This window comes from Ylistrum balloti, unplaced genomic scaffold, assembly GCF_031769215.1.
Source record: "Ylistrum balloti isolate Yb309-2 unplaced genomic scaffold, AGI_CSIRO_Ybal_v1 Utg371004, whole genome shotgun sequence".
In the NCBI taxonomy this organism is placed as follows: domain Eukaryota; kingdom Metazoa; phylum Mollusca; class Bivalvia; order Pectinida; family Pectinidae; genus Ylistrum; species Ylistrum balloti.
The window spans coordinates 665917-680999 of NW_026782560.1; the positions used below are offsets into that span (position 1 = coordinate 665917).

The following is a 15083-nucleotide window of genomic DNA, read 5'->3' on the forward strand; positions in this document are numbered from 1 at the left end:
ACATTTAATAAGAATTATAACTGCTAAAAAATAATGATATATACAGCATCTTTCATTATACTAGAAGTGGAATAAAATGCATTTGAATTATTATTGTACACAACCCTGATAGTTTTGTGTATGTCGCAAACCGTCACAAGAGAAGATGGCTGCCAAGAACAAGAATCAGGAACGTCTCTGGCAGTTTGATGTTTCCGATCCTACAAAGCACCCCGATGGTTTTACCATATACAAAGTATCGTGCAAGGTTGGTCATTAGTTACTTCTATATTCACCCAGACTACTAGTATTGTGATATTATTTCAGATTTATCTAAAATTAAAAATTTAAAACAGGTATCTGTTGAGCCGGTTATCGTCCCCTATCGTAGCCGGCGGCATATCTTGACCAGTTGATAGCTGTCAGAAAATTACATAACCATACAACGTTGTAAGATATATTAAAATATCGATATTCGATTGCTACGTGGCTAATTTTATTCATTTTGCATTATTATCTAGATAAATTGTTTAAAATCACCATTCACAGAAATTATTTCTTCAAAAGCAAAACACGTCAGCAAATTCAGTTAACTATATATATCAAATCTTGCTTATTGCATTCGTTGGGAAAGCCTGAAAACACACACAGAAAGAAAGAAGAACAAAAATGCGCACACACTAGAAGTTATTAAATATATATACAAATATTAAAATTCTTGATGTGCCAGTATCCAATATAGATCATCAAACATAGTATTCTTTATTCACGTAACGCTTACATTGTAGTTTAATAATGATATTGGTTTTGTAGTAATACGTTTCCTGGTATGGCAATACAGTTTTCGGTCCTATTAAATTTCTTGACATAATAATTAAGTACATATGTTTGTTATACTTTTAAAAAGCTTTAATTTTTTAATCCAAGGGATTGAAATCAGTCTGTTGTTACACATCCATGTATTTTTATATATAGTACCTATTGAAGCCCGTTTGACTAGCTCATAGATCAGATCTATTTTGAAATAAACTGACCATGGGTCAGTTGTGCAACCACAAATTAAACTGATGTACTTTGTTACGCCAAGTAGTACTGTACTCTCTGATTAACTGATTGACTGGGTTGTAAATAGTTGTGTCTTTGGGGCGAAGACTCTATTGGTAGTTTCAACCAGCTGCAGGTAGCTCAGGTGGTAAAGCATTTACAGTTTGGAGAGTCCCCAGTTTGAACTCCAGTCTGGCGGCGCATTTTCTGCTCCTATTACACATAGATAGAAAGAAGAATGTTAAGAGATTTTCAAAAGCTTTCTGGGCTGTTCATTATATAGGAAAGGTGATATAATCAATTTTCACTGTCTTTACTCTACTTTTCCTAAATGATATATAAATATATTAGAACAAATCACAACTGATCAAAAATTTTTTTTAATACACGTTTTTTTTCATCTTTTTGTATGATTAAGTTTTCAATATTTTACTAATTTTTTGGTAATTTGTTTGCAAAACTATCATTTCAGTGCAATCCAAATAAAAAAACTGCTGATATTAGTAAAACCATTTTTCTGATTTTGTTAGCCCTAGGTATTTCCAGTATGTCGAATCTATATCTAATAAAGGAGGAAATTTCATGTATAAAGGTATTGCATGTACAGTAAAACCTTGTTATGTTGAAATACTTATGGAATGACAAAATAATTCAAATTATCCAAACTGCCATTCTGTTTTCTATTCTATAATGGTTTGTGTCAGAATAGCAAACACAACTCACTGTTTTTATAATTAATATTCACAGAATGGAAGTTGTAATGTGTTCCATCAACGAAAAGTATGAACAGTGGCTTTCCAATTAAGCGATGTGAAAACAATGACTTTGTGTTGCCAAGGGATGGAAATTACTGTTTAAATAAAGCAACTGAGTTCACATTAAGCAGTAGATAAATACACAAAGAAGACGTGGGGGTAGGGTGGGGTGGGGGCAGGTTTTAATTTTATTTAAAATTAATCTGTATAATATATCTGAGTTCAAATAAAGTGGGTTTGACTTTATATGACAGTGATTAAAAGTTATGACAGAAGTGAGGCGACAAGATTTTGTCACATATCAGATATGATATGAGCTTTTCAAGCTCTGCAAGTAATCCCAAAAATTGCTTCAGATGCCTTTAATAGAGTCATATGGTATATTATAAATGTAGTAAAGTTCATCACTCTGGAGTTTCAATCCATCCATTCATGATTCCATCAAAAAGTGTGAATGACACATTTATTATTTTCTAGAATTCCTTCAAGATGGATATTGTATAAATTGTCTTTAGATGTAATCTCACAAGAAATGAGAGACATAGATCAAACAGGAATTTGTCAGTAACAGAAAGTTGATAGGACTGACAAAAATTCTATGGTTGGAACTAACCGTGATACTATCTCTGGATGCAGCTAACTTGAACAGCAGCTATTTAAGAATTCCTTTGTTTTTCGAATAGGTTTTTATGGGTTTTTTTTTTGTTTTCTTTTTAATTATTCTGAAATGAAATAGTTCAGTTTAGAGATGATTTTTTTTTTGTATCATAGTCTTTTTTTTATTCATAATTTTCTCTTTTCATCTTAAGTATGTATGATATAAATATGATATATGCTTTATACAAATTGTAATACCTCTGTATGTACTCTATTATTGCAATATTACATGAATAATTTCTCTTTTTCACAGGTGTTTCAAATTCATTCACCTGAAAGTTTGACTGAGGTAAGCATAAACTGACATTGTAAGATCAAAATACAAATAGATAAGAAGAATTTTATAGCAATATTATGATTTTTAGAAATTCTTTTTTTACAATTTAACAAAGGTCTGTAATTGTAAGGAAATGATATTTCCTGTAAAATGACCCAGTTTAAGAATAAATAGTACATTAATTTGTTTTTTCTGTAACTTCACCAAATCAAAGAAAAAGGATAATAAAACTATACTCCGATTTAAGTTAGCTTCTTTTTTACCCTGCAAATTTGAACAGTACAGTCAGTGTATATACAAGTTTTACTTGCGTAGCACAGGTCCTATTTAATTTGCGCTATAAATTAAAACCAGATTCTAAAATTACATTTATCATCTTTTTCTGCAGATCCTTATTTGGAAAAGATATAATGATTTCAAGAATTTATTCCGAGTGATGTTAGCACTTCACAAGGCACTTCACAGGAAAGAAGAATTCCCAAGATTTGCCAAACCGAAACTTTTTGGTATAGAAATCTTCAAATGTTTGGTGTTTTTGTTTTAATTAAACCATTCATTTTCTGGTTAATATAGACATCTTACTGGGAACTTCTAGAAAATTCATTATTTAATGATTGTTGGGGTAATTCCACTTTTGTAAAAGATTTTTTCATCAACATGATGAACAACTTTACCATCTCTGAGATTTGATTGAAAATGCAGGATCTATATAACGTCATTCATATTGATTTAGAATTCAAAAGTTAAATGAGATTTAATGTGCTTATCAATTATGGTAGTCTTTTATAAAATGGACTCCCTGGTTTGAAAATCTACTCTTGAAATCTTGAAATAGATGTTCACTTTTAAGAATTCTATACGTGTATGATTTTATCAGGTCGTTTTGAAGATGCTGTGATAGAGGAAAGGCGTCTAAGTGCCTTACAACTGCTGAATTTTATTGGTAATCAAGCCCATCTCCACAAGTCAAAGGCATTTCAAGAGTTCCTCAAGGTATGCTGTTGATATTTTAGATTAATACTTGTTCTTATTAACCCTAGTTGATAACAGTTTAAACATAAAATCAGAGCTAGAAGTGGCCATGATACCTTAGTTGGTTAGAGTGTCTGCCTGTAACATGTCAGGTGAAGATCTGAGGTGTGTGTCTCTATCCGTAACAGTTTGGGTTTCTCTGGAAGGGTCTCCCATGTGTCTTCAGTGAGGTAGCTACCAGCTATTATATAGAGATCCTGTCTCAAAATGCCTGGCTGTTTGTGGGACAGTACATCCAGCAAACAAAGAGAAATGATTATACACTGTCACACTATGTTTCAACTTCTGAATTGGGGTGTTGATTCTGTGATATCTTTGCTGAAAAAAACATTCAAACCATGACAGTATTGAGTTACACTTTGTATCTAACATCCAATTAACTGAAGAAATTTACAAAAAAAAAAGAATATTTGATGCAATCAAAATGATACACAATTTCAGAATGCTGGTTTTTGGGAGAGAAAGTGAAAATTTAAAAATCACAGTGTGTCATTTGTCTAGATATTCTATAACTATTTCCATTAGGGAGGGAAGCAGAGACATGGCCTGTCAGGGAGTGTGATGAAGCCATCAAAACTGGACATTCTGTCACCAGACTCTTTGTCCTCCACACAATCTGATGACTCAGAGACAAGGTCTAGTGAGGAACTTCTCCAGCCTGTGAAACATCCACCATGTGAGACGAAAGATGTCACTGTGGAAAACAATACAGATGGCGACTCCGAACATAGGTGAGTTGATGAATTATACTATCTTAATTAGAAATAATTCATGCACATTTCATATTAATGAGAAAGTGTATAAAATGTAAACTTTGATCTTAAAGGCAATTTATATTAATGTACACATAAACTTTTTCAAACAATACTTATCTTTTTGTAAGAGAATTAAATTCCAACCAACACAGTAATTTATTTACAGGTCTCCTGTTATTATCATCAGTCATTATCATAGCTTTCCATGTATCTCTAAAATATCAAACAGTAAACAATACAGGATAAGTCGGGGTTGTCTCCCTTTGATCTATTCTGTAACGACAAAGTTGTTTGTTTTGGCAGAAATCTTATTGATGCTATTTTCAAGAAATTGAAGAAAAGAATCACAGAAAAGATATGTATCATAATGATAAAGAGGACCATTGCTCATTACATTACTTTCATAAAACATGATTTTGTTACAAGTATTTGGTAAAACCAAGGAAAAAAGCAGAAACAAACAGAAGAGGCAACCTTCAAGTAACTCACAAAATGTGAAGCATATCTAATCTACGTACAAGATATGTGGAAAATAGGTTTTCGGGAACATGTAATATTGCTAAATGTGAATATCGATTTCAGCAAGAAAACATACATTTGTGATAAAGATGTGATCTGAACTGCATAAATTGATAAGAATTTATTTCAAATTATAAATGTGATTGGTTTTAATTTGTTCTGCAGTACATGTAAATGGAAATATCAAAATTTTACAATTACAAAATAGTATTGTCATATGATTTGACAATAAATGTTTGGGGAATGTCAATAAATCAGTCTGTTTTGTTTTCTAGTGATTCAAAGGATGTGAAATTAGAAGGCGTGTGGAATTTCCCACAGATCCCAGACAACATCAGTCTTAATTCTTATGATGATGACACAGAAGATGGTGATGTGGAATCTAATCTCAGTGCCTCTCTCCCGGACACTGACATTGCATACTTTGACCCACTTTCTACAGAAAACCAAGATGGCAAACAAGACATACACACAAGTGGTAGCTGGCTATTTGCGGCCATGAATACTTGTGCAGGTATTGATTTTATGAGTCCTTAATGAAGTACATTATGATTTCATAGATATGATGCTTTATACTCCTTTTGACTTTCTGAATAATGGGAAAATTATCTAAATTTCTGTTTTTGGTAATAAATTCAGTACATTATACTAAAAATAAATATAATGATATCTATTTATCTACAATTATAAGCTACAAGGTAAACAAATGCGGAAGAGATATCAGATTTGATCACAAGTTAAAATGTCATGAGTTTTCCTGTGATGACTTCCTAAGTGGAACAGTTCTTCAATCAAATTTTAGTAAATTAAGTCTGAGATGGCCATGTTTGTAATGAAAACTGTGATTATCATTTTTATTTCCTGCAAGAAATGGATACTGAAGATGCAAGAGATGAAACAGATTCAACAACACCATCAGATAGTGATGCCGGTATACAGGTAGGTAAACTGTCTGCTGATTGTAAAGGTGAATAATAGAGGAATATTTAAGTGAATTCAAAAAGTAAGAAGTTTGAAGAAAAATACTTCCTTTAGTCCAACACAGATTTTACAACTTTGTAGTGATTTATCCTTTATTGATGCAGAATGTTTTTGATGGTTGAGTTTTAACATATTGTGGTTTTGAAACAATTAGATTGACTTTGATGAAAAGACAGAGGATATGACAACCTCAACAGATACAGTGGTCGAGGTAAAAGTCGATGGTGTTCCTATCTCTGAGTCAAAGAAAGGAGGTACAAAATCTTCAACACCAGATCTCAGTGAATTTGACCCACTGAGAATGAGGACGGAGTCTAGTGTGGAATATGGTAAAGGTGACCTTGACCTTTCACATGCTACCAGCAAAGGGAGTGTGTCTTCCCATAGTAACAGCACAACATCCAGTGCCACATCGTCTCCAGTACACCAAGTTGGCCGTAGTCCTCGCCGTCTCCGGTCACAAACTGGCGAGTCAGTGTCCACTATGGACTTGGGGGGAAAGGAGGACTACATTTATGTGGCAGCTAATCAGATATGTCAGGCACAGGACCATGAGGCTAATGGTCGATACGAGCATGCCTTCTCCTCATATAAGAGTGGAGTAGGAATTCTGCTGCAGGGAGTTCAAGGTAAGAACATACAAGGCTTCCTTGGGCTTCAACCAATTCGTGCTCATTCATCATCCTGTAATAAACCCTAAACTCTACTTTGTGTCAATGACAACGTTTTTTTAGAATCATTCTGTTTTTCACTATTTGGAGTGAGTCAGAAAATGACATAAAATAAATACACTGAATTTTTTTTTTTTTAATTTAGAAGCCATAGTCTTTTTTTCATGCCTCCTCATTACATACTTCCGTTTCACTTTGAACGCTGATTAAACTGATGAAATTGGAAACAAAGACTATTCTTTTTATAAAATGCTGACATTTTGATAAAAAAATTCTTACTAAAGTACATAAAATTAAGTAAATTTGAGGCAAATTGTATCAATACTGTTTGTTTATGCTATATCAGGAGATAAAAACAAAGCTAGAAGAGATGCTGTGAGGAGGAAAACAGCCCAGTACCTGATTAAGGCAGAGGATTTATACAATAGGCACTTAGCTAAGGAATCCCTGGATCATAAAAGATGGGCGGTATGATTTACAGAATATGAAATCTATATGTACCTGAGAAGATGTAGCTGGAGCTTTAGCAATGTTATTATATTTAAGCTTTATTTTTGAGTCCTGCTGCTTATCCATCAATTTGGTCTCATATTGAACACAGAACCATTATATACAGTCTTATTTACTGAGAGGATGATTGGTTTCTTCCAACCAGATAGGGATGATTTAGCTATTCAGTGAAATATTCTGTATCTTATGAGCTTTACATGAATACTTTTATTAAAGAATTTATTTTTAATCTCAACAATTGGAAAACAAGAACATTTTAAAGCAAAGTTGTTTAACCTAGAATTATGTCTGTAGGCTGATGGTGACTTGTCACCACTGTCAGAAGTTGACCCGTCCCTGGCCTTGCTGAAGGGATCTACAGGGGAGCTGAAGAACTACAAGGTATTGGGCACTGTTGACCGTGTGCTACTCGTGATGGACAGAAGTACAGACGACACTTACATCATGAAGGTACAATGTGATATGTTTACTAAGAATCACTTTAGGTTGGTTAATATAATGTTATGCTTCAGTTTCAGTGATCTTCGCCTTTAGGATTGATATTAATATGTCATGTTTGTCGCGATTCAAATTTTAGTTTGTAAATATACAAGAAAGAACAAAAATGAAGGAAAATCCTTCAATGTCACAAATCATTTCTTTATTCTTTTAGTATATGATAAATTGAAAAAAAAAAAAATCTTATATTGTGGTGCAACTAATATGTGAATCAAATAAAAATAATGGATAAAGTTTGATATATAATCCAGAAAATACTGTATTAAGGTTAACTTTTTTGTAATTAAAAGCAAAGAGGTATATCACTTTCTGATGGCTTCAAAATACATTTTAAATCTTGAAAGTTGTGGAGTCTAAAAAATATACAAAGGACTTCCTTGGAGACTAAGCATTAGTAAAACTGGCAATTTTCTCAGAAACTCTTTTCATGGAGGCATTTAAAATCATGGAACTTAAACTCCCTTCCTAACAGAACTGAAAATGAATATGAATTGTGGTTAATTAAGATCTTATTGTTTCATATGTAATGACACAGGGATGCAATGTTTTATTGTGCAACCAGTGATAATCATTTAAACACTGTGTTATATAAAACAACGGTGAAGGAATTTTACTTAAACATTAAAACATTTGTTATATAAAACAACGGGGATTGAATTTTACTTAAACATTAAAACATTTGTTATATAAAACAACGGTGAAGGAATTTTACTTAAACATTAAAACATTTGTTTTATAAAACAACAGGGATTGAATTTCCTTAAACATTTGTTATATGAAATAATGATGAAATAATTGTCTGTAACATTTGCTTTATAAAACCATGACAAAGGGTTTTTTTTTGTTTTTTAAGTCTTATCATTTCTCCATTTCTTTCCAGACTATCCACAAGTCTAGTACCTGTACTACACGGTTGAGGACCATCTTGCCTGTATCATGTCCATTTATGGTCGGACTCCACAAGTTTTATGAAACAGACAATGCTATTCACCTACTGTTACAGTATGCAACTGGTGGTAAACTGTGGACATATATTGGAGCTTATCTGCAGGCTAATCGAGGTAACCCTCGGGACAATGTTCCGGGACTGGTTACCGATAAAGACCAGTACACTCATGCGTATATGGGACAAAAAATCCATAGCACTGATAATTCGGTATCAGACTCCGATAAACAGCATACCAATGTGGAAAAGTTGTGTCAAGATCCGGAGTTCTCGATGCTTCATATGAAATACACAAAAGAGAATGAAATATGTGCCTACATTCATAAAGATTCAGGTGAAACTTGTACAGATACAGACTCCAATATCTTAGGACAGAAACCAAAGTCATCAAAGGATGAAATAAACTGTGATATTAAGGACAAGAGTCCTGTCAGTGGAGTAATGAGAATGAGAAACCTGAGTAGTATTTCATCTTTAGACAACCAGGATGGTAATGAAACAGACATACAGGAGTATAAACCATGTCAACTTGACCAGAAAGATTTTCAAATAAGCGATATTTTAGAGAACACAAAGTCAAATCTGGATTGTTTTAGTATAAATAGTGTTGAAAGTAACGAAGGTGTACAGAGAATGGACAGCAATACGTCAGATAGTGCTGCATTTGAGTGTATTCCAGAAGAGAGTGAATTATCACCGAGACACAAGCCTCATGTTGAGCATGAAGTTTTTCCTGGAGGTAAAATACCAGACAGTGACGAGAATGGTATAACTGTGCCTGAGAATGATGCGGACATTATTGTGCAAAATGCAAAAAAGCTGATTAAATCAGTGGAAAGGACCTTATCGATTGCTGATTCTGAAGTAGAGGAGGTGATATCACCAAAAAAATTGTCAGACTTTGATGTGGATTTTAAAAGGAATAGTTCCAGTGTTCAAGATGGTAATGATTTATCTTCTGGTACACCAACATCCCAAAACATAAGTGACCTTCAAGATGACAGATTCAAAAGTCAAAATTCGGAAAGTCTGGTAGATGATTATGACAGTTCCAATGAGACTAGTATATATGACCTCAACAGATCAGGTGAAGACACAAGCGATGGTGAACCAATAAAATCTATAAGTGATTCTCCACATAAGGAAATCTCAGAACAAGATTTATTAGAAGATAGCAAAGACAGGTCAAACACATTAGTCAAACCCAAGTCTGATTCTGACTTATCTTCAAGAAGATATAGTGACCATGACCGAAAGGAGTCAAGGTCATCCACATTCACTGAGCAGTCCTTGACTAGACATCCTACACCGCCTAAAAAGCTTAGTTTGACCCGAATGAACTCTAAAGATCTTTGTAGGTCAGCATCTATGGAACGAGAATTAACCTCCCCATTGAAGACAAGACACAGAAATTTATCTGGCGTGTTCCAGCAGCTTGACCTGGCCACTAATAGTCCAGATCAGGTTCATCTGCCCGAGTCATGTATCCAGCAGTGGGCAGCTGAGGTAGTGGTAGCACTGTCAAGACTTCACGCAGAGGGAATAGTTTGCAGGTACATGTTGTTTGATGTATGTTTTCGCCGACCAGACTCAACTGTATACATCTTGGTGCTGTTGAAGTTTACACATGGGTGCCATAAATTTCTGTCATTTTCACAGTGAATGAGACTGACATTTATAATTTCGTTCAATTTTTAGGCAAACACAAAGTATTTCAATATTTTTTTCAGAGCACAACATTGAAATAAGCTAAAAATCAGTTTTGATTGAATGTTTCACACAATAATAGTTGGTCAACATGTGACTGTGAAATATTTGATATACAGTTAATATATCATTTTGAATATCCTTTTTCCCCGATATCTGTGAAATATTCATCCTGTTTGTATCAAGGTTTTGATAAAATGGCAGAAAAAAGCCTTTTACATTGACTTTTTTAAAGCTGATGGTGAACATTCATAGCACAATTTTGATACATTGTGTATTGTTGAAATGTTATACAATATTGTCTCTCACAATTTATAAATTTTAAGGTAGAGATGACTGGACAAATCAATATTTGGTCAACATAGAAATTTAAGTCTCAAATCAACTTCTTAATAAAGATTTTACTCAATGGCTTGAAACGTTGGGGTCAAACTTTGATTGAAAGGCTGAAATTATCTCAACTTTATGATAATTATATAAAATATAAACTTTATCAATTTTACAACAGTTACAAAACAAGTTATTTCAACTTATACTAACCACTTTTGTCGGCCAGATTATAAGGATGTAATGGGTCTTACTGTGGGTGGAAACCAGAGTACCTGGGGAAAACCCACGTGGTCGGATAGGTAACAACTTTCCTTTTCACCGCTTTCTCCATCCGTCCATCATAATGTTGTCCGTAGCATAACAGAAAAATAAGGAGTATCTAAATGAAACTTTATAGGTAGATATGTGTCAATTAGGAGAAGTGCAACGTACAAGAACCATAACTCTCCTTATTGTCCTTGTTTTAAAATTTGTGTCATCAGCATAGCTTTGCTTGCATTAAAACTAGGATTATGAAAATTGGTGTATGTATTCCTCATACTAAGAAAATGTGCTTTATACCAAATTCAGGGCCTGCAACTTCTTAATTACAGAATTATTGCTTTTCGTTATTGTGTCCAATAAAGTTGTTTTCTAGGAGCATTCATTAATTTAACTGATACTTGTGTTAATTGTCTGCTTTATTCTAACACAGAGACCTAAAGCCTGACAACATACTACTAGGGGAGTGTGGACATGTTCTGTTAACCTACTTTTGTCAGATCAGCACCACAGAGACAGATGTTGATTTTGAGGCTGTGGATCAACTTTACGTTGCACCTGGTATTATTATTGTTCATTGTTGTAAAACTCTTGTAAATTTCAACAATTTTATGTATTTTCATAAAGGAAGATATATCACATTGGCACAGGATTAATAGACAATTTTCTAGAACAAGGAACTCTTCATGACATTTAAAATGCGTAAACAAAATCTCTGATTTGCATTTTCTCAAACTCTTTCATTATACAAAACACATTAAACTATTTTACAATGCCTACATCTTATGACAGATAGGTGACTTTGTAAATATCTGAAGATAACTTCAATTGTAATTCTTTGTTTCACCTTTTTGAAAAATGAGAGGGAGATGGCATGTACATGATTGAAGTAATATGTGTTTTAAGCTTGATGCAACTTTAGCAAATTATGCATTCACAAGTTTCAATATCAAAACTAATCTGTGACTTTATCTTTAACAGAGGTGAGGAGTATATGTGGCTATACAGATGTCTGTGACTGGTGGAGTGTTGGAGCTCTCCTGTATGAGCTTCTCACTGGACGAGTAAGTACATGTAACCATGGTTACATTTTCCATACATCATTTCTAAACAATGTTTCCTGTGGACTGAATAGTGCTTTTGTGGAAATTTTATCTAACATGTAATGACAGCTTTCATACATGACTTTTTATTTTTTTTTTACCCATATTCGAGGTCATAGGAGTCAAATTCATTAAAACCTTCAAATAACTTCTTCTAACAGACATAAAGGCCAAGAATCATGTTATTTGTCAGGACGGTTCCTGGGATAAAACCTGATGAGATTTACAGAAAAAAATGACTTTGCCTTTTAATCAAGATCACAGATTGTTAAAACGTTTCTCATTTACCAAAAACATTAAATGTAGAAGATGTAAAATTGGGCCTCTTGTTCTTTATTGAAATAGCATTCAATGAATTCTTATCAAATCTTTATCTTTACATATGGTAAGAGGACAAAAGAAAACTTTGATTGACAAGGATGTGCAGAAAAGTATTGTTCTATTTACTGTGTTTTTTATACGTATCAATAACTAAAACCGTCTTTTAAATTCTAGAGTTTATTGAGCTGTCATCCTGGAGGAATTACTTCTCATACACAACTCTACATACCAGAGATTATGTCTACTGAGGCTAGGGGTCTCCTCCAGCAGGTAAGTCATACACAACTCTACATACCAGAGATTGTGTCCGCTGAGGCAAGGGGTCTCCTCCAGCATGTAGGTCATACACAACTCTACATACAGAGAGTATGTCTACTGAGGCTAGGGGTCTCCTCCAGCAGGTAAGTCATACACAACTCTACATACCAGAGAGTAGGTATGCTGAGGCTAAGGGTCTCCTCCAGCATGTAGGTCATACACAATTCTACATACCAGAGAGTATGTCTACTGACGCTAGGGGTCTCCTCCAGCAGGTAAGTCATACACAACTCTACATACCAGAGATTGTGTCCGCTGAGGCAAGGGGTCTCCTCCAGCATGTAGGTCATACACAACTCTACATACAGAGAGTATGTCTACTGAGGCTAGGGGTCTCCTCCAGCAGGTAAGTCATACACAACTTTACATACCAGAGAGTAGGTTTGCTGAGGCTAGGGGTCTCCTCCAGCATGTAGGTCATACACAACTCTACATACCAGAGATTATGTCTGCTGAGGCAAGGGGTCTCCTCCAGCATGTAGGTCATACACAACTCTACATACAGAGAGTATGTCTACTGAGGCTAGGGGTCTCCTCCAGCATGTAGGTCATACACAACTCTACATACAGAGATTATGTCTGCTGAGGCAAGGGGTCTCCTCCAGCATGTAGGTCATACACAACTCTACATACAGAGAGTATGTCTACTGAGGCTAGGGGTCTCCTCCAGCATGTAGGTCATACACAACTCTACATACCAGAGAGTGGGTATGCTGAGACTGGGAATCTCCTCCAGCATGTAGGTCATACACAACTCTACATACAGAGAGTAGGTATGCTGAGGCTAGGGGTCTCCTCCAGCATGTAGGTCATACACAACTCTACATACCAGAGAGTATGTCTACTGAGGCTAGGGGTCTCCTCCAGCATGTAGGTCATACACAACTCTACATACCAGAGATTATGTCTGCTGAGGCTAGGGGTCTCCTCCAGCATGTAGGTCATACACAACTCTACATACCAGAGAGTATGTCTACTGAGGCTAGGGGTCTCCTCCAGCATGTAGGTCATACACAACTCTACATACCAGAGATTATGTCTGCTGAGGCTAGGGGTCTCCTCCAGCATGTAAGTCATACACAACTCTACATACCAGAGAGTGGGTATGCTGAGACTGGGAATCTCCTCCAGCATGTAGGTCATACACAACTCTACATACCAGAAAGCAATACATAATTTTTTATGCTAGAGAGTAGATCTACGGAGGCCAGGGTTTTTAGGAAAGGCATTTGCGACAGGACCATTTTTAAAAACATCTTATGTGATTTGGTTGCTTAAGTAACCACATAAGGCCCATGACTGCTCTTAATGTTGGAGACGGGGCTGGAGATTGAAAATTGGGAAACTCCTGACTGAATGGTTAGAGTTGGCAGATATACGATCACCTCATAGTCATAATTTTTTTTCTCATTTAATTGCTCAAACCATGATAATAGCTTAAAAAACCCATTAAAATGCAGTAGTATTTCATTAAAGGTTTTAGCATATAGTTTGAAAAACTATTTTGCATTTGTTATTGTACTTTTTTTAAAAATAATTACAACATTTTAACTGTCATTTTACTTATTCTGGTGTATCAATATCATTGGCTAAACAGATAGTTTTTGTAAATATTACATGTAGCGTACATTGGTTAATAGTTAATATGTTGACTGATTTTAGCTGTTGTGTTACAACCCACGCGAGCGTCTCGGAGCTGGAATCAACGGAGCAGAAGAGATAAAAGCACATCCATTCTTTAGTGGTGTAAACTGGAATTCCTTGGAGAATCTGTGCTCATGAAGAAAAATATCTATTGTTATCATACCGTGTCAAAGAATATTACCTCATAATTCATTTGTATAATTTTGCAGTTATTCTTCATCAATCCAGCAATGTCAAATCACTTTGTCCCGCTTAGTTTTGATGGCTGTATTTATACAACAGTCTCTAGTCACAATCACTGGACACACCAGTGTTGGCTGGATTATCTAAGCTCCACAATGTCTAGTCACAGTCACTGGACACAACAGTGTTGGCTGGATTATCCAGGCTCCACTATGTCTAGTCATACTCACTGGACACAACAGTGTTGGCTGGATTATCCAGGCTCCACTATGTCTAGTCACAGTCACTGAACACAACAGTGTTGGCTGGATTACCCAGACTCCACTATGTCTAGTCACAGTCACTGGACACAACAGTGTTGGCTGGATTATCCAATCTCTACTATGTCTAGTCACAGTCACTGGACACAACAGTGTTGGCTGGATTATCTAAGCTCCATTATGTCTAGTCACAATCACTGGACACAACAGTGTTGGCTGGATTATCTAAGCTCCACTATGTCTAGTCACAGTCACTGGACACAACAGTAATGGCTGGATTATCTAGGCTCTACTATGTCTAGCATCTTTTCCAAATGAGAAAGTAGTCTAAC

At 35.0% G+C, this 15083-nt stretch overlaps 1 protein-coding gene across 1 annotated transcript; it reads left to right on the forward strand.

Moving 5' to 3' along the window:
- Positions 1 to 145: 145 nt before the first annotated feature.
- Positions 146 to 14446, forward strand: LOC132560043 (ribosomal protein S6 kinase delta-1-like). Its single transcript, XM_060224700.1, has 15 exons — positions 146 to 247; positions 2689 to 2724; positions 3101 to 3218; positions 3590 to 3705; positions 4270 to 4475; positions 5294 to 5532; positions 5887 to 5940; positions 6176 to 6628; positions 7017 to 7138; positions 7475 to 7630; positions 8559 to 10177; positions 11356 to 11483; positions 11904 to 11986; positions 12521 to 12616; positions 14327 to 14446. The coding sequence occupies exons 1-15, from the start codon at positions 146 to 148 to the stop codon at positions 14444 to 14446; spliced, it is 3648 nt and encodes a 1215-aa protein (XP_060080683.1).
- The last annotated feature ends 637 nt before the right edge of the window (positions 14447 to 15083 follow it).